We start from the raw sequence: 26,170 nt of genomic DNA, 5'->3' as shown, positions 1-26,170 counted from the left end.
AAGTTTCTTGAGGGAAAGATCATGAATGATCAACCGTTGCAATGATATTGGCCAACATATCACCAGGTCCACAGCAGGATGTGAAAATCTTTCTGTTGCCACCGTTCCACAGCCTGGGAGTGTGGAGGGGGGTTAACTCTGGGAGAAACCCTGCTTTCAAGGCTTGCTTTTAAACAGCATAAAGAGGGACCAGAGAAGTTTTAATCTGGGCAGAATGTCTCCCCCCACACACACACGCAGAGAGACAATACCCTTCTGACTACTCTATCCCATATTCTGTGAGGTGTAAGGACCTTCCATCCACTGTGGCTGAGGGGAATATCAACTACTCCTAGCCCTGTGTGAGCTGCAAATATTGCTTTGTGGGTTTTGTCATCTTTTCTTGATCAGGTATTTTCCTCATATGCCTTAACTGCTCTGCACTCAGCTATAGCCTCCACCTGTGGGGCCCTCCTCAGATGTCTTTCTCTTTCTCTTTCTCTTTCTCTTTCTCTGTCTTTGTGTAGCTCAACGCACCACCAGTCCTTAGTCCTTGGAACTCCAACCTCCTTGAACTCCCTGAACTCACAACTCTACTCAGGATTTCCTATCCCAGTGTTGAGGCCAGCAATCTTCAGGCAGTAGGCTGGGTCTACATTGGGTTGCCCTCATTTGTTTCTTCTCTCTCAGGATTCACTGTCCTGTGTTGCCTATTGTCTAAGGTCTGAAAACTATATCTTTTTCTTATCTATACCATTCTAATATCTTTTTTGGTTACTAATTGGTATAAAATAGAGTAAAGTAGGTCCCCACTACTCCCTTTTGCTCAAAAAGAAGTCTGTGGAAAGGCTTATATACTAAAATTTCAATTTCTTTAATGGATATGGAAGATTTATTTTTATAAAAGATTTATTTCTATAAAAGATTTATGAAAATGTATCAATTTTTATCTTCAGTGAGATTTGGTATTGTGTCTCTTTCATAGATTTGTCCATTTCATCTAAACTATTGAGTTAGTTGGCACAAATGTGCTTCTAATATTATCTTATTTTCATTAAAATGTCTATTGATGTTCCCCTCTTTTGATATAGCTATGTAGTGTCCTCTCTCTCTCTTCTCCCCCCCGCCCCGTGTGTGTGTGCATGTGCACTCAGAGCAGCTAGGCTTGAGAAACAATAACTCCTTTTGATTTTTACTGTGTATTTATTTTCCTGAGTGAATTATGCAAGCCAAGGTATTGGCAGTGGTGGTGGAATAGGTCTGGGGTCTTGCCTGAGTTTCTGGAGACCAGGTTCTAGGCACTTGTAGTGTTGTGAGCAGTGGGTCCCACTACAAGGGGTGCGTGTGTGTGTGTGTGTGTGTGTGTGTGTGTGTGTGTGTGTGTGATGAGTACCCCCCATAGATCCCTTTATCAGGAAGTACCTGCTGGGAAGAGAAGCCCCTTCTGAGTCATCACCAAACACCAGATTCTACACGGGGGAGGAAGAAGCAGGAAGTTGTGGCCTTTTGAGGGTAAAAGGGTCAAATGTTAGGCATTTCAAGAAGAGGAGGTCAGGAAGCTCCAAGATCTTGGCCACAAAGGTCCATCACTACCCTGTCTCATCTAGTGTCCCCCAGGTGTGAGATCCTCCCGTGAAGGGGATGCTGAACCCTGGTGCAAAGTCAGCCTCCCTCTCACTTGTCCAGTGCATGAGGAACTTCCAAACCAGACCTGTCAGGCAGGTACTGCCCAGTTCCTTTGGATAAGAGATCTCTGATTCCTTTGAGTGCTGTCCATTCCTAGGGATTCCGGGATGCTGTCCAAGGTAGGAGCATCCCACACTGCACCCCAAGTGCCTGGGACCAGATCCCCTAAGAATTCATTCTGGAAACAAATGTGACCTAAGCCTTCAAAACTGTCAAAGCACCAGCCACCTTCTGTCTCCACTGTCACTACCAGGCACGTGGCAGAGTAGGGACCCCGGTTTTGGCCCAGCGCTTGGCTAAAGCCGGCAGCCTGGGCTCCAGAAAGGTGCTCTCCATGGTCCCGCGTGTGTCTAGAAGATGCAGGATTTAGAGCCACTGAGGCCAGAACAGGAGGAAAAAGGAACTTTGAACTTTTAAAATACACAGTAGCAAGGTGTGGTGGGAGCTGCAAGAGATTTCTTCCAGTCTCCCAGCTGTAGCTTCCAGAATTGTTGGAGAGCCACAGTAGAGCTGCCAAGTGCCTCCTTGCATGACCCACTCAACTGCAGCGCCCTTGATCCCTGTGGGGGGCACGTGGCTCCCCATGACGCAAGCGCTGGCACAACAGGCATCCCTGGTCTCCAGGCTCTGGCACTGCCCCCTCTGGCCTCCTGCTCACCCTTCAGCCTCCAGGTGAACTTGGGGGAAGATTGGAGCCAGCGCACCCAAACCTGCCTAGACACTGCCCTGACCCGAACTCACATAGAGCCTCTCATACCATTGCCCCCCCACCTCCTGCAAATTTCTCTCTGCTCAGCCAGGAGAGTTGCTCCACCTCATTACCAAAACTTAATATATTAATATTTTAAATGCTCATCCGATGGCAGTGATTGTCATTTTAATTTTATGTCTCTAACTATGAATGAGGTTGAGAATATTTTCATATTTATTGCTTATTTTTTCTGTGAAGTAATGTTTTCAGATGTTTTTCTTAGGGGAAAAGCCCTGTCTCTATTTTTCTTCCAGATTGGAAGCATTCTTTACATATATTGGATACTCATCCTTTACTAGCTTTATCCCTTACAGTATTTTTCTCTCAGTATTTTACTTCCAGCAGAGTGTCTTTTGAGAACAGAAATCCTTAAAATTTTTGCAGTTAAATTGATCAGTATTTACCCTATTTGAATTGCGCTTGTAGTTTCTTCATGAGAAAATCCATTTCTAACACAGAATCAAAAAGATTTTCTTATATTCGCTTCTTTTAAAATGATGAATTTGCTTTTTCATCTTGAACGTACCTGGAATTAATTTTTGTGAACTATCACAGCATATTCACTGGAGAGTTTCTCTTTTTTAATCCATTGACAATGCCTGCCCATTCAGTCAACAACAGGGATCCATACATTAAGTGAGTCTTAGGCTTTCTGTTTGGTTTCTGTGTGTTTTTTGTCTTTCCCCGTACCAATGTCCCACTTCTTAATTGCTAGGGTCATGAGACCATAACATCTGCCACTGATATCTCAGAATGCCTAATGATGTTTTAAGCCATAAAAGGATACTCCTCGAATATTACTAACATTCATATCTAGTACAAAATTTATATGTATGAAAAATTTATATGGCTAAATATCTAGCACATATTTGCAAGTAACAAGTTGAAATTTTCTCATCCTATTTCCAGAATTTGAAACACACCCAAAAATAACACCTAAAAATCTGATTGCAATGCCTTTTCTGAATAATCTTCAAGAAAGTAAATTAAACTTGTTACTTTTTCACATACCTATCTATGGAGTGGTTTTTTTCAGTATTGTCTGTTTCCTGTATTTTTCAAGATATAGAAGGGAATTTTTTCCCTCTGTTTAAGCAGTCCACAATTCAAGAAATATGACTGTGTATCTTCCATGAAAATAATCTATTACCCATTTTATTTTTGAAATCATGAACATTCTCTTTAAGATCTTAATCTCCTCTATTATACTTTATTAATTGAAGAATATTTAATCAATGCTACTGAATCAAATTGTGTCTAGTGATATCCTAGCTCTTAGGTGTAAGAAATTTACTCAGGCTTTGTATCTGTAAACCAGGCGCATTCAGTGTTTCTCAAACCTAAGAATTCATCTGAATTACCTGGAATGACTGATAAACCACAGATTTCAGCCCCCCACATGCAACATTTTTTTAAGATTTTATTTATTTATTTGAGAGAGAGCACACGAGCCAGGGGAGGGACAGAGAAGCAGACTCCCCATGGAGAAGGGGACCTGTCATGGAACTTGATCCCTGGACTCCAGGACAATGACCTGAGCTGAAGGCACATGCTTAACCTCCTGAGCCACTCGGGCACCCCACATGCAGCATTCTTGATTCCATAAGTCTTGGGTGTGGGCCAAGAATTGGCATTTCACACAAAGCTCAGGTGATTATGATGCTGGGGAAACGGAATGAAACTTTGAAAAGCATGGGATAAGTACCTTCTTCATCCTCTATTATCCTCAAAATTTCCTATCCCCATTGGTTCATCTGTGTCATTTTCAGTGGTTGATAGCATTTCTTCTAATGGTTATTCTTGATTATTAAACACAAATGTGTGGAATCACATGTATTTCAAAACTATCTCCCTTTCAGAAATGGAATATGGCAAACAGAATATATATTATGTAAACTGTAGCAAATATTATTGAGTAGCATACTGTAATCAAACCCTACCACCAATAAGGCAACCATCTCACTCATTTATTAAATGAATCACCTATCAAATATTTGTTAAGTGTATGTTCTCTCTTAGACACTCTGTTACCTGCTGGCGATACGTCAGTGAACACTTTCTTTCTCGCAACTTACACTATTGTAAAAGAAATGGCCAAATATTTAGAGTTCATATAAAAAAAGGCCTATCTTGGTCCTGAGAGTCAGTGGAGATTTACCTGAAAAACAGATATTTTTTCTTCTGAGGGTGAATTGATGGGTAGGATACACTAGATGAAGAGGTGGGAGAAGAAGGTTTCAGTTTGACATGGGCATTGTAGATAGCCGAGTCCGTCTGTGATGAGCAAACTCTGTTCCTACACTAGACCATTAAGTTGTTCCATTGGTCTATGTGTCTGTTTTTGTGTCAGTACCATGCTGTCTTGGTGATCATGACTTTGTAATATAGCTTGAAATCAGGCAGCGTGATGCCCCCAGCTTTGTTTTTGTTTTTCAACATTTCCTTGGTGATTCAGGATCTTTTCTGATTCCATACAAATTTTAGGATTGTTTGTTCCAGCACTCTGAAAAATGTCATTGGAACTTTGATTGGGATGGCATTGAAGGTATAGATTTCTCTGGGCAGCATAGACATTTTAACAATGTGTATTCTTCCGATCCATGAGCATGGAATGTTTTTCCATCTTTTTGTGTCTTCAATTTCTTTCATGAGTGTTCTATAGTTCCTAGAGGATAGATCCTTTACCTCTTTGGTTAGGTTTATTCCAAGGTATCTTATGGTTTTTGGTGCTACTGTAAATGGAATCATTTCTCTAATTTCTCTTTCTACAGTTGCATTGTTAGTGTATAAGAAAGCAACTGATTTCTGTGCATTGATTTTGTATCCTGCCACATTACTGAATTGCTGTATGAGTTCTAGTAATTTTGGGGTGGAGTCTTTTGGATTTTCCACATAAAGTATCATGTCATCTGCGAAGAGAGAGAGTTTGACTTCTTCTTTGCCAATTTGAATACTTTTATTCCTTTTTGTGGTCTGATTGCTGTTGCTAGGACTTCTAGTACTATGTTGAACAATAGTGGGCATCCTTGTCGTATTCCTGATCTTAAGGGAAAGGCTCTCAGCTTTTCCCCATTGAGGATGATATTCGCTGTGGGTTTTTCATAGATGGATTTTATGAACTTGAGGAATATTCCCTCTATCCCTATACTCTAAAGAGTTTTAATCAAGAAAGAATGCTGTATTTTGTCAAATGTTTTTTCTGCATCAATTGAGAGGACCATATGGTTCTTCTCTCTCCTCTTATGAATGTGATCTATCACATTGATTGATTTGTGAATGTTGAACCACCCTTGCATCCCGGGGATAAATCCCACTTGGTCATGGTGGATGATCCTTTTAAAGTATTGTTGGATCCTATTAGCTAGGATTTTGTTGAGAATTTTGGAATCCATGATCATCAGGGATATTGGTCCAAAATTCTCCTTTTTGATGGGGTCTTTGTCTGGTTTAGGGATTAAGGTAATGCTGGCCTCATAGAATGAGTCTGGAAGCTTTTCTTCTGTTTCTATTTTTTGAAACAGCTTCAGGAGAATAGGTATTATTTCTTCTTTGAATGTTTGGTAGAATTCCCCAGGGAATCCATCAGGCCCTGGACTCTTGTTTCTTGGGAGGTTTTTGATCACTGCGTCAATCTCGTTATTGGTTGGCCTATTTAAGTTGTCAATTTCTTCCTGTTTCGGTCTTGGTAGTTTTTAGGTTTCCAGGAAGGCATCCATTTCTTCCAGGTTGCTCAATTTATTGGCATATAGTTGTTGATAATAATTTCTAATAATTGTTTCTATTTCCTTGGTGTTAGTCATGATCTCTCCCCTTTCATTCATAATTTTATTAATTTGGGTCCTTTCTCTTTTCTTTTGGATAAGTCTGGCCAGTGGTTTATCAATCTTATTAATTCTTTCAAAGAACCAGCTTCTAGTTTCATTGATCTGATCTACTGTGTTTCTGGTTTCTAATTCATTGATCTCTGCTCTAATATTGATTATTTCTCTTCTAATGTGTGGCTTAGGCATCGTTTGTTGCTTTTTCTCTAGTTCTTTAAGGTGTAAAGTTAGTTGTTGAATTTGGAATTTTTCTATTTTTTTGAGTGAGGCTTGGATGGCTATGTATTTCCCCCTTAGGACCGCCTTTGCAGTATCCCATAGGTTTTGGACCGATGTGTTTTCATTCTCATTGGTTTCCATGTATTGCTTAAGTTCTTCTTTGATTTCCTGGTTGACCCAAACATTCTTGAGCAGAGTAGTCTTTAGCTTCCAAGTGTTTGAATTTCTTCCAAATTTTTTCTTGTGATTGAGTTCCAGCTTTAAAGCATTATGGTCTGAGAATATGCAGGGAATAATCTCAATCTTTTGGTATCGGATGAGACCTGATTTGTGACCAGTATGTGGTCTATTCTGGAGAAAGTTCCATGTGCACTCGAGAAGAATGAGTATTCTGTTGTTTTAGGGTGGAATGTTCTGTATACATCTATGAGGTCCATCTGGTGCAGTGTGTCATTCAAAGCTCTTGTTTCTTTGTTGATTTTCTGCTTAGATGATCTGTCTATTGTTGAGAGTGGAGTATTGAGGTCTCCCACAATGAACATATTGTTATCAATATGATTCTTTATTTTGGTTAACACTTGGCTTGTGTAGATGGCTGCTCCCATGTTGGGGGCATAGATATTTACAATTGTTAGATCTTCTTGTTGGATAGACCCATTAAGAATGATATAGTGTCCTTCTGTGTCTCTAACTACAGTCTTTAGCTTAAAATCTAATTTGTCTGATATAAGAATTGCTACCCCAGCTTTCTTTTGAAGTCCGTTGGCATGGAAGGTGGATCTCCATTCCTTCACTTTCAGTCTGGATGTATCTTTAGGTTCAAAATGGGTCTCTTGTAGACAGCATATGGATGGGTCCTGTCTTTTTATCCAATCTGCAACCCTGTGCCGTTTTATGGGAGCATTTAGGCCATTCACATTGAGAGTGATTATTGAAAGATATGAATTTATTGTCATCATGTTGCCTGTGAAGTCCTTGTTTCTATAGACTGTCCCTGTAAATTTCTGTTGTATATCACTCTTGGGGTCTTTCTCCTTTTATAGAACCCCCCTTAATATTTCTTGCAGGGCCGGCTTAGTGGTCACATATTCTTTCAGTTTCTGTCAGTCTTGGAAGCTCTGCATCTCTCCATCCATTCTAAATGACAGCCTTGCTGGATAAAGTATTCTTGGCTGCATGTTCTTCTCGTTTAGTACCCTGAATATGTCTTGCTAGCCCTTTCTGGCTTGCCAGGTCTCTGTGGATAAGTCTGACGTTATTCTGATGTTCCTGCCTCTGTATGTAAGGAATCTCTTCCCCCTAACTGCCCTTAAGATGGTTTCCTTGGTTCTAAGATATGCGAGTTTTACTATGACATGCCGGGGCATTGGTCTGTTCTCCTTGATCTTGGGAAGGGTCCTCTCTGCCTCTAGGCCACGAATGTTTGTTTCATTCCCCAGATTAGGGAAGTTCTCAGCTACGATTTGCTCAAATACATCTTCTAGTCCTCTCTCTCCGCCCCCTCAGGGATTCCAATAATTCTGACATTGGAACATTTCATGGTGTCACTATTTGTCTAATTCTGTTTTCATGGATTTTGAGCTGTTTCTCCCAAGCCTCCTCTTTTTCTTTCTTTTCTATCAAATGGTATTTTAGATCACTAATTCATTCTTCTGCTTTGTTTACCCTAGCTGTTGGTGTATCTAGATTATATTGGATCTCATTGATAGCATTTTTAAGTTCTGCCAGTTCAGCTTTCATTTCTGCTCTTAGAGACTCTATGTTGCCATTAATCGATTTCTCCATTCTAGCTATCGTCTTCATAACTTTTTCCCTGAAGTCCATTTCTAACATCTAGGTTATATCTGTATCCATTTGTAAATCTGTGGCAGAAGTCACAGTCTCTGAGTCTTTCCTATTTTGGGGGTTCCTCCTCTTAGTCATTGTGTTGAGGGGTGGTTGAGGGAATGTACAGAGTCCAAATTATTGACCACAACCCAAGCAAGATGCACCTGTTTTATAGGGACCTTAGAGTTGTCAGTATCTTGTTCCCCCAGCCTGTCTTCTGGGGGAGGGGCCTGCCATGCTGTTACTCAGGCAAACCTGTTTGGACAGAATTGCCCTGCCCCCTGTGGGGGGGGCAGGTGATGGGCTCAGTGAAAACCGGTTTTGGGGGGCTTTTGTTCTCTGGCGGCTTTCCCTGGTGGTTTTCCACATCTCTTTCGAGAGTCAGAGCAGAAGAAATTGTTTCCAACCCTCTGCCTCAGATCAGAGAGATCGAAGTCTGTTCTTCAGTGGGCTCTCCAGGCCACACTATCTCCATTTCTATCTGTGCTGCTATAAACTGCAGCATCCTGGGTTGTGCGCCCCTCAGCAGGGCTCCCAGTCCTTGCCTCCAGGTCGGGGCATGGGGGCATGTGGGCACATCTCTGCCCTTTGTGCTTCTAAAACCACCAGCCACCCCCAGTTCCCACGCGCAGCCCCACTGCTTCAGGTTTCAGTCTGGGGGGCTGCCCTAAAGTCCTTTCCCTGCTGCTACCAATCTGCGAGTCTGTGCCCTGTCCCCAGCTCAGGAGGCTTTTGCTCACTGGCGGTGCAGGATCCCCACAGCTCCCTCTTGCTTCCATTTATGTTCCGGTATCTGCCTGTGGAATCAAGGCTCCCAGCTTCATACCTTGAAACCCACCACCTGTGATATTCTGTTTGTAGAGATCCAGATATATCTTCTTACATCTCAGGTTGATTTCATGGGTGTTCAGAATGGTCTGGTAGATATCCAGCTCAATTCTGGGGACCAGTTGGAATAGGGTCCCCTACTCCTCCACCATCTTTTCCCCTTGGAAGAAATAAGTATTTCATCATCTTGGAAATACTTTCTGACTTAGTCATTTTGATGGAAATTCTTTGGTACAAAGTCTGTCTTATATTCCCTAGAAGTATATTTTCCTTCTGTCACTACCTCTACTTCTTGGGGAAAACTATTTCTTTGTGCATTAGTCTTTTCCTTGTAGATTATGGATCCATTGTTAGCTAGGAAGACCACAGAGATGAAGTGCCAAACTCATCATAAGTCATGGTATCCACATGACATCAGTAGTGATATTAAATTTAATCATTTAGTTAAGGTACTGCTTGCCAGATTCCTTCCTGTAAAGTTACTAATACTCTCCTTTCTTACTTTGTTCTTTATAATTAAGTCACCAAATCCAGAGCAGACTTTCATAGACTTTCCAATCATTAGAATTATAATGCTTTAGTGAATATCTCTTACATTTCCTTGTGTTTGGTGCTTATCAAAAGTAGTTGAAAAGGAATTGAGAGTTGCTTCACAGGACAGGTACTAACTTGTGTGCTAAAATAGCATACTAGTTTGTGGAAATGCTCTTTATTTTACACTCTAGTTAACCCTAAATATGATCAACATTTTTTTATTTTTTAAATTTAATACCTAAACATGTTATTTTCCAAACTAACAGGGGAATATGGAAATGCCATAAGTGCCTAATAATGATTTTTCCCTTAACATGTGTGGTATGGATTTACACGGGATACTTCATTTATGAATTTGTTCATCATATTTGCCTGTTTCTTTCTAATAGGTAATTAGTATTTATCTATTGATTTGCATTATATTATTTTCTACCTACTGTTATTTGCCCACTATGGTAAAGTTTTTGCTTTGTTCATGAAGGCTTGTATTTTACAAAACATACAGAAAATTGCAAATTTTAGAAGTGTCCATAAAAATGATTCCTGAGAAGGAAGGAATTTTGGCAAAAGGGTTATAGATTTATAGTCCCATGTTCAAGACTAACTTTACTGAGGAGAAACAAATACCAAGCTGTATTCCATTGACATGAGAAATATGCAAATAGTTGCTCATGTTCTCCTTATCACAGGTTCAAATGTGGGATCCCTTATAGACAGAATTTACAGGAAGCGGTACAACATGCTAAATGAACATTTTCCTCTTTATATGAGTCCCTGTGAGTTAACTATTCATTTTCTATGCTAGTTCTGAAAAAGTTTTCTTGAAACATTGCCATGATACTGAAGGTTGGCCCTTGTTGTAGTTTATGAGGAAAAACAAGGGTCTGAATGTTTCAGATACTGCACTTTGAGCAGAGAATGATATTAACAAGCTCTTGTTTCAGCCAAGATGTGATGAGTGACTAGAGTTTAGAGAAATGATAATGTCTGTCAGATACTTGCATCTAGCCAACTAGGTCAGACTTGAAGAGAAGACTAAGCACCTCTCCTTTGACTTATTAAACTGAGACATATACCACTGCATTTCTTCTACCACAGCCTGGTTCAAATCTGCAAGTAAAACACATTGCTCAGAATGCAGAGGAGCCTTGGAAACACTGTGCTAAGTGAGAGAAACCAAATACAAAAAAAAAACACACACACATTATGTGACCAATTTGAATGACGTGTACATAATAGACAAAAGTCCATAAAGACTCAAGGTAGTGTTAGGGTTGAGGAGGGAAGGGAAGGTGATCAGGGAGTAAATATTAATGGGTTTTTGTTTTTTTTGGGGGGTGATGGAAATGTCCTGGGATTAAATAGTTATGATAGTTGCACAACTCTTTGGATATTACCAAAAACCACTGAATTATGTACTTTAAAGGAATGACTTTAATGGTATGCAAATTTTATCTCACTAAACTCTTATTAAAAAAGAGGAAAAGGCATTGATTATATTCCAGAAAATGCTCCAAAATAAACAATTTTTATTAAAAGAAAACTTAATAAACAAATTTATAATTCAACGTGGTTATACCATTTTATAAACATACAATAGTTCTGTTGTCTTAAGTCACAGTGTTCTCAAAGACCACTATTATCCTGTGGCCTCACATGAAAAGGTTTCAGGACAGGAATTCCCTCAGACAAGGGAATTCGTCAAATAAATGCTCATGAAACTTGATTTTTCAGGGGGCACCAAAGCAAAGGAAAGGCTTCAGAGGGAAAGAGAAGGAGAGAGAAGGGAAACTATATATGAGGGAACCTTTGTAAACATCATAGAAGCTCACAGTTGCATTGTTATAATCCAGAAACACTCCAATCTGACCCAGAGGCCTTTTCACATACTGAATTAGGGGTGGGCAGTTGGTGGAGAGACCATAACGATTGTTTATCTTCAAAGAAAACAAGAAATGCTTCCACAGGATGAATAATGCCATCATTATCACTGGTCAAGGAATCTTTACAGACTCCCGGAATCCAATTTGGGGAGCATGTGACGTCCACCTCCCAATAATGCTGACCAGAGGTAAAGACCTGAGGTCTCAGAGCTGCAAAGCTCTTGGCACCCTGGGACTCTCTGGATATGCCTTGATGGGCGACTCCAAGCGTCACACTTCCAGCATCCTTAGAAAGGCACCTGTAGCTCCCAGTGCCTTCCTGACTCAGAACATTATCTACTGTAGAGAGAGGCAAAAAGGAGGTCAGCGAATGGGATTTCCATGTCCTGAGGGACATTGCTCTCTACCCACCAACTACCTTCTTCATTTCCCCCTCAGAGGCAATGAAAAACAGTACAGAGAGTTCAGACTGGCTTATCTATGAAGACCAAGAGTTGTTGCTGCCTCTATACACACAGAAACCCTTCAATCATACAGAAAAAGGAAAAACATCCAGACATATCGTGAACTGGGAAGCAGTCATTTAATGTCAATATGGATAAGTTATTTCAGGACACCACTATTTTTTTTCTTTACTTTAGAAAACTTTTCTTGTGTTGTTTGTCTTTATTACTATTTAATAAGTAGATAGCACTTAGCTATTATGTGGGTGTTTACTGGGATATAACTGGTACTTGTTACATTTTTCAAATGTCAAAAATTTGATAGAAATCCACATATGCATAGTTTAGAAACTTCTGAAAAGAATGTTCTGGCTTTACATTATCTATTCAGACCCCAAATTCAGTCAAATCCCAATTTCAGCCCTCTGCTGTCTAGACAGGCTCTCTACTGTGGGCCTGCTATGGTTGAGCCCTGCTCATATACACATCCCTCACCTTTCAGAGTTTTGAGATTGATCTAATAACATTACAATTATCCTGCCAATGACAATTTTGGTCTTTCTCTGTCAAAACCTTCTGAGTTTATAAGTAATAAATATTCTTCGTACAATGCATGATAAATGCACTCGAATATAGAACAAATTAAAAACTACCACTGCCATATTTAAACTTTTAGGAGTGGAGTAAACTGAATAAACATACAATATTTTTTGCTATTCTGAGAACTAAATAGTCTCGCTTTTCCTAACCACGTGACCAGCCTGATGCTTGTCTTCTCTTGCTCTGTTTGTGTGTCAGATGTAACTAAAAATATGTATCTTGCTTTGCATTTGCAGTAAAGTGTAAGTTGGAAAATTTAGTCTTGATCATTGTAATACGACTATTCAAAGAGAAAAGGGATAATAACTTTGGAAAGTCATATACTACCTTCATGTCAAAAAATAAATAAAATTAAAAAGGAAGAAGGCTCATTCCCAAGAACCACTAAAGAGATCGAGGACTGATTGCCAAAGGGCTGGCTCTTACCTCTGAAGTTGTTCAGTATATCTAGGATTCCCGTGATGTTCTGTGAAGTGAGCTCTGGGTTCACCGGCTGAGGCTTGTGCATCTGCGCCAATTCAGTCCTGTAAAGAATGATGTCAGTTATACTTCTGGGCCAAAGGTCAATCACACAACTGTTATAAAAGTAGCAGTTTTTAATCAAAGAGTTTTCATCAGAATTTTCCCACTTTGGTTAATTGGGTATATGTTATAGTCTATGTTGCCTTACCTTTTTTCTAAATTTAAATTATATCAAATTCTAACTTCCCCATTCTTCTCAGATATTATTCCATTTCTAAAATTACTGAGGATCAATCTCTCCCTCTGCTCCACCTCAGGTAAAGCAAAGATCCTAGGGGTCTTACAGAGAACAGAAAGTTCAGGCAAAGCCTTTGGGATTTCAGTCTGCAAGTAGTCACTAATGATACATTCAGTGTCTACAAGGGGAAAGCCCACTGAACCAGAAAGCTTTGCTCTTTTCTATCCAGCAAGAGAATCTAATTCTAGCCTAGCAGCCCTGGTCCTGAGGGTCTGACCCCCCGCGGGCACCAGGGAGCCATTCCCTCTGAGGCCTTGCCTACAACAGGATGTGCTATTCTTACTGCTGGGAACAAAATATACCCCCCTTCCCATTCTTAGGAAATCTCCCTCTTTCCCGTCTTTTCACATCCAAGGCTCTAGAGTAGGGACCTCTTCTGTGACACCTTAGAAAAATTTCTTTAGTAAGGTTTATTATGGTGAGGCTGGAGAGGTTGGGTGGAGAGTGGGTGGAAGGTCACATGGTTTTTAAGTATATTTGAATTCAGCCACATAAGAAGAAACCTCCTGAGACCAAGGAGCAGAAAGACTTCAGGCTTCTTTTAAAACAAATAGAAAGTAGGGGTGCCTGGGTGCCACAGTTGGTTAAGTGTTCGAATCTTGATTTTGGCTCAGGTCACGATCTCAAGGTCCTGGGATCCAGCCCCATGTCAGACTTGTGCTCAGCAGGGAGTCTGCTTAAGATTCTCTCTCTCTCCCTCTGCCCCTCTCCCCTGCTCTCTAAAATAATTAAATAAATCTTATTAAAAAAAATAGAAAGTAGCCACAGAGGATGAGGTTAAGAGCTCAAAACATGTACATCCACTTTCTCCCCAAGAACAAGAGACTTGCTCAGTAATCAGAAATCATTAGTTCAAACTCACCTTTGCAATACATTTCCCAAGTCCTGCAAGGAAAAACAGTAATGTTAATCATAAGAGTTTTGTTCTTTTACATCTTCTCTAGTATTCTTGTTTGTTTAAATAATGTATTTTTTCTCTTATTCCCCTCTAAGGAACAATCAGAAACTACCTTCATAATAGAACCTACACTAAAGCATGATAGGCTTCTTTGGGGTGTATTAAGGAAGGAAGGAAGTCAGGAAGGGGCTGTGTAGTGATGCATTATGATTTAGGTTTCCACTGTCACTCAGCACCCAGTCTCATTCCCAAGAAGAGATCTGACCATTTACAATAACAATTAAAGCAAAACAGTGAACTTAGATATAAAAAAATTATGGAGTGCATTGAAATTGATTATCAAATTCTACAATTCTTGCCTAAGCAAAGGGCAAAACCTTAGTATCTTCAGCAAGTTACTTCTGGGGTCGGGGGTGGGGGGTTGGTGTTTGGAGACAGAGAGTGACAATGGATTAAGGCAACATAAATTGAGAATTACCTCAACAAAGTTAATCTTTCTCTGGTTACAGGTTTTTTCTGATTTTGGATAATTTATCTGTGTGGTTAGTACTCCTGGTTACACAGTGATAATTTTGTCCTAGGTGAGCTACTAAGAGGGCAAAAATCTCCCAAGAATTACCAGGATATGAGGAAATAAATAGTTGGACAGACATAATGATGGGAATCAATGAGCAGTATCACTTAGCTGAGAGTAATGGTATATGTGGGTAACATTTCCATGTCAAGGCAACATTGCCCAAAAAAGGATTCTTGTCTGTGAGGATGGACCCTCCCTTCTCACCTGGAGTAGCTCCACGTCAGGCTTGCGGCACACCTCAGTCAGCTCTCTATACATTTCTTTCAGGCTTTCTTTCTGTTGGGTCATTCTGAGTTCACTTTCCTTGAGTTGTTGGACAATCTCCTTTTCTTCTTTCTCCAGTGTCTCCAGATGGAGTTGCTCCTCTTCATGGAGAAATAGATGCATCTTCTGATACTGTGCTTTGATCATCACCTTCCTTAAGGCCACATAGTCCTGAAGAGATAGTAGATGCAAAGGGTTACATATCCTCCCTCTCAACAGAGAGTTCTATTTCCTTAGTGTCATCAAGAAAGTACTTGACAAACTTTGTGCCCTACATCTCCACGTGTCTTGGATATTTGCTGGTCCTTTCTGTTCACCCTTTCTCTAGGTTCTTAAGACTCCTTCCTTGTTTGAATCAAGCCCTCTAAGGGTCCCAGGCTCTCTAGCTGTGATACTCCATCAATTATTTCCTTTCTTACTGGAAGCTCTTTTTTTCTCTTGTTCTTTTGCCCGATTTTCCTAAATATTTAAAAATATTTATGTATACATCATATTTTATAGATTTTTAAATTAAATTCTCGAGTTTTCCTCCAGGAGCTACACTATTGTTCTCCTCTCTTTCACCTCAAATTTATTGTGATGTTTTCTTAAACTCAGTGTCTGAGAAGGTTCATCCAAACCTTCAAGGTTGTACTAGGAATACCTTTCATGCCTTAGTTATCCCATATACTAGCATTTTTGCACTAGCTTTAATTGGCCTGTATATTTGTGATTACTGATATATCATTTGAAACAACTACTTTTTCTTGGAAAAAAAATTATCCTTTAGGTGGTAACTTAAATTTAGCTACAAGTCTCAACCAGCATTATGTCAATCTGCATAAAAACAGAACATTTTCATTCTTACCTCAAATGACTGGATTTTGCTAACTTCTTAATTCAGATTGTTTTGCATTTCTTTTTTTTTTTTTTTAAAGATTTTATTTATTTGACAGAGACACAGCGAGAGAGGGAACACAAGCAGGGGGAGTGGGAGAGGGAGAAGCAGGCTCTCCGCCGAGCAAGGAGCCTGATGCGGGCCTCGATCCCAGGACCGTGGGATCATGACCTGAGCCGAAGGCAGACGCTTAACGACTGAGCCACCCAGGCGCCCTGTTTTGCATTTCTTGAGTCATGTTCCATAAAGAGCCCATTCTCTTCAGAAGTTTCTCCTGCAAAATAACCATGAGGTTTAGCAAGACAGAAGATGATATTATAGATTTTATCCCCTTATCTATGGGAAAAGTCAGTGGCTGAGAAAACTGCAATCTTGAGTTAGCATGGAGAGATCAGATTTCTCCCCATGAATCTAATTTGATTCTAATATTTGGGATGTCAGAGGTGACAAACAGAGATTTGAGGGTACTCTGTAGATAATATAATCCATTTCCTTAGAAATTGGCACTCAGATTTTTATATAATTTGACTGTGAAGACATCAAGCTTGCATCAGAAGCCAGGGATCCCAGTACTAGCCACCTGCCCCACAAGGGGATCAACTGCACATATTTGGACAATGTTTCTAAGGACATTTCCCTTCTTAGAGGCTCAACATAGCTATGATTATAGTGTCAACATTGGTCAGCAGCATTGAAAGGATGCACGTACATCTTGGTATTTCTATTGAAAAATCACCACCTCTGCTATCTCCACTCAAGTCAACTTCCTTATCATTTTCCTCATCTTGCTCTCCGATTAGAAGACTGTAAGATTCCAAATGGGTTTAGAGGCATCACTTACCCTGTATTCCTCAGCAGCCCACTATACCAGACTGTGGCTGTGAGCCATGTGCTCTGCTGATTCAGAGCAGGGCGTGCAGAGCAGGTTCTTGTCAACTTCACAGAAAAGCCCCTTCGCTTCTTTGTGCAGCACACAGATCTGCTGCTCGGAGCTGCTGACACGGTAAGCTTGCGCCTGTCTGGCAAGGGAAGCCAGCTTCTTGAGTGCAATATTTGTTTTGAAGTCTGACTTCTCTGAAACTCCCCTGCATTCAGGGCAGCACATTGGGGTTTGGGCGTAGGCAGGGACTGCAAAAGCTGTGCCCACAGTCAGTGGTGACAGGGCTAAGTAGTGGTTCATACAGATGGAGCAGATGAGTTCATTCTGAAAGGCTTGCAAGGTGTCCAGATCCATGTTTCTATAAACTTTTAAAAAAGACAAAAGAGAAAGAAAAGTCACTTTTCTGTGCCGATAAGGAAAAAAAAAGAGCTTTTAGACAAAAGCTTGTCTGCTTGAATTCTATCTAATTTACCTATTAATTTAGTCCCAGTACAAACGTAGGCATGGTAAGTATAAACAGGTTGTGTTTATACTATGAAACAAATAAGAAAATGGGACAAAGCGTTCTCGCCATCGTTTTTGTTTCAAATAGACAGTGTTCTCAATCAGAATTAAACTACGTGGACAAGCTTAAAGATTGGGGCAGGGAGTAAAAGGTAGGATGATTCCATAGTAACATTTCTTAGCTGATTGGTCCAGAAGCACATATAGAATCTCAATCTCTCCCATTCTCTCTCTCTCTCTGTCTCTCTCTCCATGACTCCACAACCGTAACACACACACACACACTTCACCACTATGCTAACAGCCTCCATGCATCCTGTCTCCAAACTGACAGGTGTATCTTTCTAAAGACAAATAAAATTGATTAGGTTTAATTTAAGCTTGTTATTTAATCAGTGTTGACTTCAACTTTGACTCCTGAAACTACAATTAGTTGAATTTATGTTTCTAACTTTAATAACAAAACTCTACCTTTCAGGAAATAAAGTATAAAAATTATCTTTTGTTTCTAGTTCAGAAAATAATTTTTCCCAGAGTCAGTTGAGATCATCGGAACATCTTCACATCTTGAACTGGAGAATGTTCAAGCTACAGTGCTAATCAGCAACAATTAATCTTTTTTTTTTAACAAACAAAAAAGAGAATAAGCACTGGGATTTCCTTTCTGCACTAGAAAATACGGAGCTATATAGTTAAAGGAAGCATGATCGATTCATCTTTATTTTTGGTATTTCCCCATGGTGACTAATGCCACTTCTTGGGAGTCCTTACCAGTTGGTTGGATCTATATTGGACACTTTTCAAATCTAGTCTGCAGACTGAAGGTTTTAGAGGGACAGCAAATAGGACTTTTACAACAAAATTTTTCTAATTCAGCACACTAAACTTTTAGGTTGTTGGGTATAAAGACTATTACATGCATACACCTTGTTGAATATTTCAGGTGCTTTATGGGTTCCATAATTGCATAAATATTGCAGAAATCTCAGGGCGCCTGGGTGGCTTAGTTGATTAAGCTTCCAACTCCTGATTTTGGCTCAGGTCATGATCTCAGGGTTGTGGGATCAAGCTCTGCAGTTAGGCTCCAAGCTCAGCACGGGGTCTGCTTGTTCCTTTCTCTCTGCTTCTCCCCCTGCTCCCTCTCTCTTTCTCTTTCAAATAAATAAATAAATAAATAAAATCTTTAAAAAAAAACCTGCCAAAATCTCTAGGACCTAAAAATATTTAGTAACACATAAGGTAATAGAATAAAAAAATAATCAACTTAATATAACAAATATTAGTATATTAAAAATGCTCTAGTTACAGATATTTTAAATATTGATGCATTTTAAATAACTAAGAAAGCTATTTGTTTGCTTGGACAAGACCCAATCAGGACAACAGCTAAATTGTATAAGAAAAAGTAGGCATGAAGATATTTACTGTAAATTCCATACTCACAGAGTCTACTGAATAACCTCACCTGTGAAAGCTCTCGAAGGTCTGGAAGGGCTGTTGATAGCAGGGTCAGCAGGGACTCTTCACTCTCCAAAGCCTGGCAGCTGCAAATTCAGCCAATCTACCCCAGAGAAGAAGTCCTCTCTGGACAAATGTGCTTTTTTTTTTTTTTTTTTAAAGATTTTATTTATTTATTTGAGACAGAGAGAATGAGAGAGAGAGAGCACATGAGATGGGGGAGGGTCAGAGGGAGAAGCAGGCTCCCTGCCGAGCAGGGAGCCCGATGCGGGACTCGATCCAGGGACTCCAGGATCATGACCTGAGCCGAAGGCAGCCGCTTAACCAACTGAGCCACCCAGGCGCCCCAAATGTGCTTTTTATATGATTAAGCTCACCTAAGATCACACCTACTTCTTGAGATTGGCTGTTGTCTTCAAAAAGAAGTGGAAATGGCTGATTAGGTTATATAGAAAGGTTTAAAAATGGCTACTTAAGAGTTTATAGCATATAGAGAAAAACATTTGAGGGCTAATGCTCTAATAATCTGGATTTGTTTTGGGGTATGATGGAAGAAGTTGACCTCATACAAGTTGCTCAAAAAGACATTTTAACTGAAGCAATTACTTCATTAAATGGCTTTTTATTTTACAAGCTTTGACTTCACAATTTTTAAAATTTGTCTTCTTACTCTACTTTTTATTTTATTTATTTTATTTTTTAAAAAATTTTATTTACTTATTTGAGAGAGTGAAAGAGACAGCAAGAGAGAGCTTGAGTGAGAGGGTGGGGAGAGAGAGAAGGCTCCACACTGAGCAGGGAGCCTGACACAGGACTCAATCCCAGGACCCCGGGATCATGACCTGAGCCAAAGGCAGACACTTAACTGACTGAGCCACCCAAGCACCCTGTTACTCTACCTTTTAAATTGCTAATTAATCTCTAGCTATTGTTTATCTGATTATGTCAAAACAATAAAACATTAAATGGAAAACAAACAAATCTGCACTGTGCAAATTTCTCATAAAAAATAAAAAGTGTGGGGTGCCTGGGTGGCTCAGTCAGTAAAGTGTCTTACTCTTAATTTCAGCTCAAGTCATGATCTCAGGGTCATGGGATCAGGCCCCTCAGGGCTCCACACTCAGCACCGAGTCTGCTTGGGATTCTCTCTCTCTCCCTCTCCCTCTGCTTCTCCCCCCACTCACACGCACCCCCCTCTCTAAAATAAATAAATAACATCTTTAAAAAAATAAAATAAGAAATAAAAATAAACAGTGTACCTAGGCATCAATTGGGTTTTAAATAATTGTATATATAAATCTGTTAGTTTTATATAATTGTATATATAAATTTGCTAGTTTTTTTCTTACCTTCAACATTTGATGACTATTTTGTAATGACTGGTTCATGTAAAAATAAAATCTCTTTTGCAGACTCTTATACCTTGGCAAATAATTTTAAACCAAATACTTTACATATATATATATATATATATATATATATATATGCACACACACATACATATATATGATATATCTCAATGTATGTACTTGTATTAAAATATTATATAATGTGACAATACTTATTTATACAAAAATTATGTGCACAATTATCTTTAATAAAATGCACACAGAAAATTATTTTTTAATTGAGGTATATTTGACATATAACATTATATTAGTTTCAAGTGTTACAACATGATTTGATATTTATATATATTACAAAATGAATGCCACCGTAAGTCTAGCTAATATCCATCACCATACATAGTTACAAAATTTTTTTCTCATGATGACAACTTTTTTGTTTGTTTCAAATTTTTATTTAAATTCTAGTTGGTTAATATATACTATAATATTGGTTTCAGGAGTAGAATTTAGTGATTCATCACTTACATATAATATCCAGTGCTCATCACAAATGCCCTCCTTAATACTCATCGCCATCTAGCCCATCCCCCACCCACCTCCCTCCAGCAACCTTCAGTTTATTCTCTATAGTTAAGAATCTCTTATGGTTTGCTTCCCTGTCTCTTTTTTCCTTCCCATATGTTCATCTGTTTTGTTTCTTAAATTCCACCTATGAGTAAGATCATATAGTATTTGTCTTTCTCTGACTGACTTATTTCGCTTACCATAATACCCTCTAGCTGCGTCCATGACACTGCAAATGGAAAGCTTTCATTCTTTTTAATGGCCGAGTAGTGTCCCATTGTATATTTATAGCACATCTTCTTTATCCATTTCATGATGATTACTTTTAAGATCTCTCCTACCAGCTTTCTTTTTTTTCTTTCTTTTTTTTTATTATGTTCAGTTAGCCAACATATAGTACTTCATTAGTTTTTGATGTAGTGTTCAATGATTCATTAGTTGCATATAACACCAAGTGACATCACATCACGTGCCCTCCTTAATACCCATCACCCCGTTACCCCATACTCCCACCCACCTCCCTTCTGTAACCCTCAGTTTGTTTCCCCGCAGTCGAGAGTTTCTCATGTCTTCCTCTCTGATTTCTTCCAACTCAGTTTTCCCTCCCTTCCCCTGTGGTCCTCTGCGTTATTCCTTATATTCCACGTATGAGTGAAACCATATGATAATTGTTCTCTGCTTGACTTATTTCAACTACACAATACAGTATTATTAACTACAGTCACCATGCTGTGCATGTTGTAGAAAATTATTTTTAGCAGAAGTGCAATACTACCTGTGTTTTGTTGACTCCTATCACAATTCAACAAGTCACCACTGCTTACATATAGGTTGTCTCTCTAAATTATTTAATGCTTGGGAATTTTGGTTCTATTTTTATAAACGTATAAAAATAATCTAATCTTGCTAGAAATTTAAAAAGTAAAAATCTACAAAAGTTACCTTTTAAAAATTATCAAATTGAAAAAAGAAAGATAAAAGCCATAAAAGCTAGTATATCCTAGAAAGAGGTAAAGTAGTTGTCCTCTTACCAAATGCATTGGACTATAAATTAATATAAGCTTCAGAAGCATCATTTGACTAGCGATTATGCTTCAAAATGTATTCAAGGAGATTAAGTATATACTTTGTATATCCTATTAGGGTATATATTAGTAAGGTATATATAAGGTATATGAGGACTTTTCCAGAAATTTTAATTCTGGGAAAATGCCTCAAACATTTCTTAACAGGTTGCATATCATCTACATAAGCATATAGAGGAAGGAGATTTTAGTATTCTCATTTTTCAGTAAAAATTAAATGGTTATGGGGCACCTGGATGGCTCAGTTGGTTAAGGGTCTGCCTTTGGCTCAGGTCATGATCCCGGGGTCCTGGGATTGAGCCCCCTCATTGGGCTCTCTGCTCAGTGGGGAGCCTGCTTCTCCCTCTCCCTCTGCCTTCCACTCTGCCTACTGTTTTCTCTCTTTCTTTCTCTTTCTCTCTGTCAAATAAATAAATAAAATCTTTTAAAAAATTAACTGGTTATGTGTGCAGGATACCCCCCTATAGTGCTGTTCAATTTACAGAGATTTGTCCAACATTTGCTTGCACCATTATTTCCTGGATTTGTGATTTCTTTATATAAAAGTCCTATAAACCATGCTCTGTGATTTCATCCCAACCTCAAATAATAAATATAGTAATTAGTTGCTATCCTTACTAAGTTTTACTGAGTACCATAGCATCTTCTTAATTCCCTCCCCCCAAACCCAGTTTTCAAAGGTAAATTAGACGAAATTCCTGGAATCTGGAGACTATAAATTAGTAGGGAATGTGAATGCATACGTAGAGAAATAAGAAATCCATAACATCTCAAATAAGAAAGAGAAATCCGCTGTGTACAACTGGAAAAGAAAACAAAGAACAGCTGACTGAATGTGACACTCTTTTCCCCTCATCTTTCTGTAGGAAGAGCCCCCTGAAAAACATTGATTAAAAAGCCTCGAGTTCCCCGCTGTGGCCAACACTGAGCCTGCCAAAAGGTAGAAAATATCTACTCCTTGACATGGACTAATTCTTGAACATTTGCCAGATGTGGATTCACCAAGGTTTATGGGCTTAGCTTGATAAAAACCTAACACGGACATAAATCTAAAAATGAATAGTTGAAAAAAGGTATCTTTTGTTAGCCTAAGGGAATGCTAGTATCACAAATATCAAGCCCTGGCGAGATAGAAGACAGACCAAATAATAATTTCAAAAGAACATTAAAAATTTATGATTCTTAGAGATTCCCATGAAAAATAGTTCGCACTGGGAAGGTTAAAAAGGTTAAATTTTGACACCTGGAAATCTGGGTGATGCCGCCCAACTTTGCTACTGGCAAACACTCATGAATTCCAACATTGACATTAGTGTCGTTGGTGGGAAGAGTTGGTGAGTCTTTTTACCAGACGGTAATCAAGAAGTTATAAAACTGTTGTCAGTATTCCTTGGGCAATTAGAAATAGATGGGAACACTTTAATAGGAAAAAACAGCCCAAATTAGGCTAACCTGGTCATCTGCTTTTCAACCAATATGAACAACTTTTGGCCAGAAAATTTAGGGCAAACCCAGACCGTAAAGCCAGGTCTCAGCCCAGCATGATCAGTAATGCTGCATAGCAAGAACCCAAATGCAGCAGCTACAAGCACCATTAGAACTGGACCTCAAATGAACATTTGAAAGTATTTTATAGCATAGCTACCTTCAGAACACAGTGTATTATAGTGCATTTCCTAATACATCTGGGATGCAAGGACTGCTAACTAGTACTGCTAACTGACTTAAAATAAATCAGTTTTGGGGCACCTGGGTGGCTCAATCAGTTGAACAACCAACTCTTGGTTTCAGCTCAGGTCATGATCTGAGCATGGAGCCTGCCTGAGATTCTTTCCCTCTTCTTCTGCCCCTCCCAGCACCCCTCCACCCCACAGTCTCTCTCTCTCTCTTTCAATAAATGTATTACATTCTTAATAGAAGATTAGATTATTGTAGCTGTAAACATAAGTTCAAGTCATTCTGAAACATCAATAGATCTACCTGCTGGTGGTAGATAATCCACCTGCTGGTGGTAGATAATTACATTAGTGTGTCTGATGTCATTATTTGATTTTACATTTTCAAGCCCATATAAGGTGACTTCACATATGCTTTTCAGTGACCTTTCTAAACCTAAAATATATTAACAACAATAGGACTCTTGCAAGAATCTTATTAAAACATAAACTACTTTTTAGAGCAATTTTAAGTTCATAGCAAAATTGAGGGGAAGGCACATAGATTTTCCATATACTCTTTGCCCCTACACATGTATAACCTCCCCCGTTATCAACATCCCTCACCAGAGTGGTGCATTTGTTACAATTGATGAACCAATGATATATTTTTGTCAGCCAGAGTCCATAGTTTACTCATTCTTGGTATTGTACGTTCTATGGGTTTGGATCATTTGTAATAAAATGTATTCTTCATTATAGTATCACACAAAGTAGTCTCCTTGCCTTAAACATCCTCTGTGCTCCACCAGAATCCTCTAAGCTGATCATGAATTTTTTTTAAATGGAGGATGTTTTTCTGAAAAGACAATTAAAAATAAATATTCTCTGATACAAAAAAACGCTGTGAGTTATATCTGAAATGTGTCCTTTAGGGGTTCCTGGGTGGCTCAGTCAGTTAGGCCTTCTGTTCAGGTCATGATCCCAGGGTCCTGGGATGGAACCCTGGATCCCTTCGGACACCCTGCTCGGTGGGGAGCCTGCTTCTCCCTCTCCTTCTGCCCATCCCCCTGCTTGTGCTCTCTGACTCTCTCTCTGTCGAATAAATAAATAAAATCTTAAAAAAAAAAAAAAAGAAATGTGTCCTTTAGATTGGAGAGGTTTATAAGCATTTGGTATGTATATTTTATTATAAAGAACTAATTTTTTTCTGTTTGTGAGCTTTTTTAAAGTTAAAAATATTTTACAAACCAAAGAACAGTTTGAATGACTTTGAAGAGAAATTTGCTACTCAACAGCAGAACCACCTATGGGGACTGAGTTATAAGTATGAAACTGTAAAAAAGGCTGTAGATTACTGGATCAGTATTCTGAAGAAATTAGTTGTAGTGTCTTAGATAAATTCCCAAATCACTGAGCAAAATGAATTTATAGATCAAAAGTTTGTAGTGGGCTAATGAACTTCTCTGAAGCATTATCTACAACTCCTATTACTATGAAAAACAAGAGAGACTCAAAACATTTTTGATGAAATAGGTCCATTGAGAGCTATGTCTACTGGTTTAGAGGTCCTTTCAACTTTGGCTCAGTACATTATACAGATTAATTTTTTCTGTGACCTCCTCCTCACGTTCTCTTAATTTATTCTTGTTCAGTAATCCCCTTAACTCTGCATTTCAGCTTGCCGTTTTATTGCCCTCCTCGTTTGCTTCTCCTGAGCAATAGATTTATGTTTATGTTAAGGTTGTGGATGACCTTCAAGAAGGGTAGAGGTTAAGAACCCCGCTGTTTAGGTACGCATAGTCATACTACTTTGTGCCTTGGTTTTCTGTCCTTATCCTGAGGCTTTTATTTTCTTTTTCTCTTAACCTGAGCACATGTGCACACACACACACACTCCTCCGGGAGAAAAGTGGAGATTAACTATTAATATTAAACTTACTGATTTAAAAGACCCTGTAAGTTAGTTATGCTAACACTTTGTTATATTTATTGCAAATATTTTTCCCAATATGGTGTTTTCATTTTGTTTATAGATCATTTGCTTTATTTCCCCCCAAGTTTTAGGTTTAGTAGATCCTATCCATCTAGACATTAAACCTGATGTTTCATTTCATTCTGATTTTATGGTTGTATTCTCCATATTTAATTGCTTATTTCATCTGAATTTATTTTGGCATTTGAATATATTTTGGATTGAATATAAATTGAACTGAATTTAAATTATTTGATTAAAATATAATTTTTTTGATGGAATACAAGTTGAATTTAAATTATTTGAAAATTTCACTATGTGGCATTGAATTTGATTTCTTTATTAATAGCACCAAATCATTCACTGAAGGATTTGATTTACTCAAGTAAATGTAGTGGAGAGTGTATGAATTGAAATACGAGAAATCATAATAATAGGCCCTAATAATCAGAGATGAAATTCCATCTCTATTGGACTTTATAATCTTTTCAGTTTTCCAAAGCAATGTATGTTTTATAAACTTTCATATCAGATGAACATATAAGGCATTAAACCTGTGGATCAATGTAGCCCATAGAATAAGATAGAGATATATAGTACTGTCCCTGAGACTAGAAAAGTAATGTTAGTATACATGTTGACTTATTTTTCTATTTACTATTCCAATTTGATATTCTACTTTTGAGCTATAAAACCACTCTATGCCTACTTACCCATACATCTTTCTCCTCTAACTGCACCGCAGACAACCTA

At 38.7% G+C, this 26,170-nt stretch overlaps 1 protein-coding gene across 1 annotated transcript; it reads right to left on the bottom strand.

Annotated features, from left to right (window-relative positions):
- Positions 1-11,375: 11,375 nt before the first annotated feature.
- LOC118518091 (tripartite motif-containing protein 64C-like) lies at positions 11,376-17,181 on the bottom strand. The gene is given in 10 exon segments (XM_078057504.1): positions 11,376-11,595; positions 11,597-11,867; positions 12,998-13,095; positions 13,703-13,716; positions 14,205-14,216; positions 15,011-15,241; positions 16,162-16,221; positions 16,789-17,065; positions 17,067-17,112; positions 17,115-17,181. Coding segments are annotated over 10 exon segments (1,296 nt in total).
- Between the last annotated feature and the right edge of the window lie 8,989 nt (positions 17,182-26,170).

The sequence above is a fragment of the Halichoerus grypus genome, chromosome 11, assembly GCF_964656455.1.
Source record: "Halichoerus grypus chromosome 11, mHalGry1.hap1.1, whole genome shotgun sequence".
Lineage (NCBI taxonomy): Eukaryota > Metazoa > Chordata > Mammalia > Carnivora > Phocidae > Halichoerus > Halichoerus grypus.
Note: the sequence above shows the minus strand (reverse complement) of the source record. Positions and strands in the feature narration are given on the sequence as shown.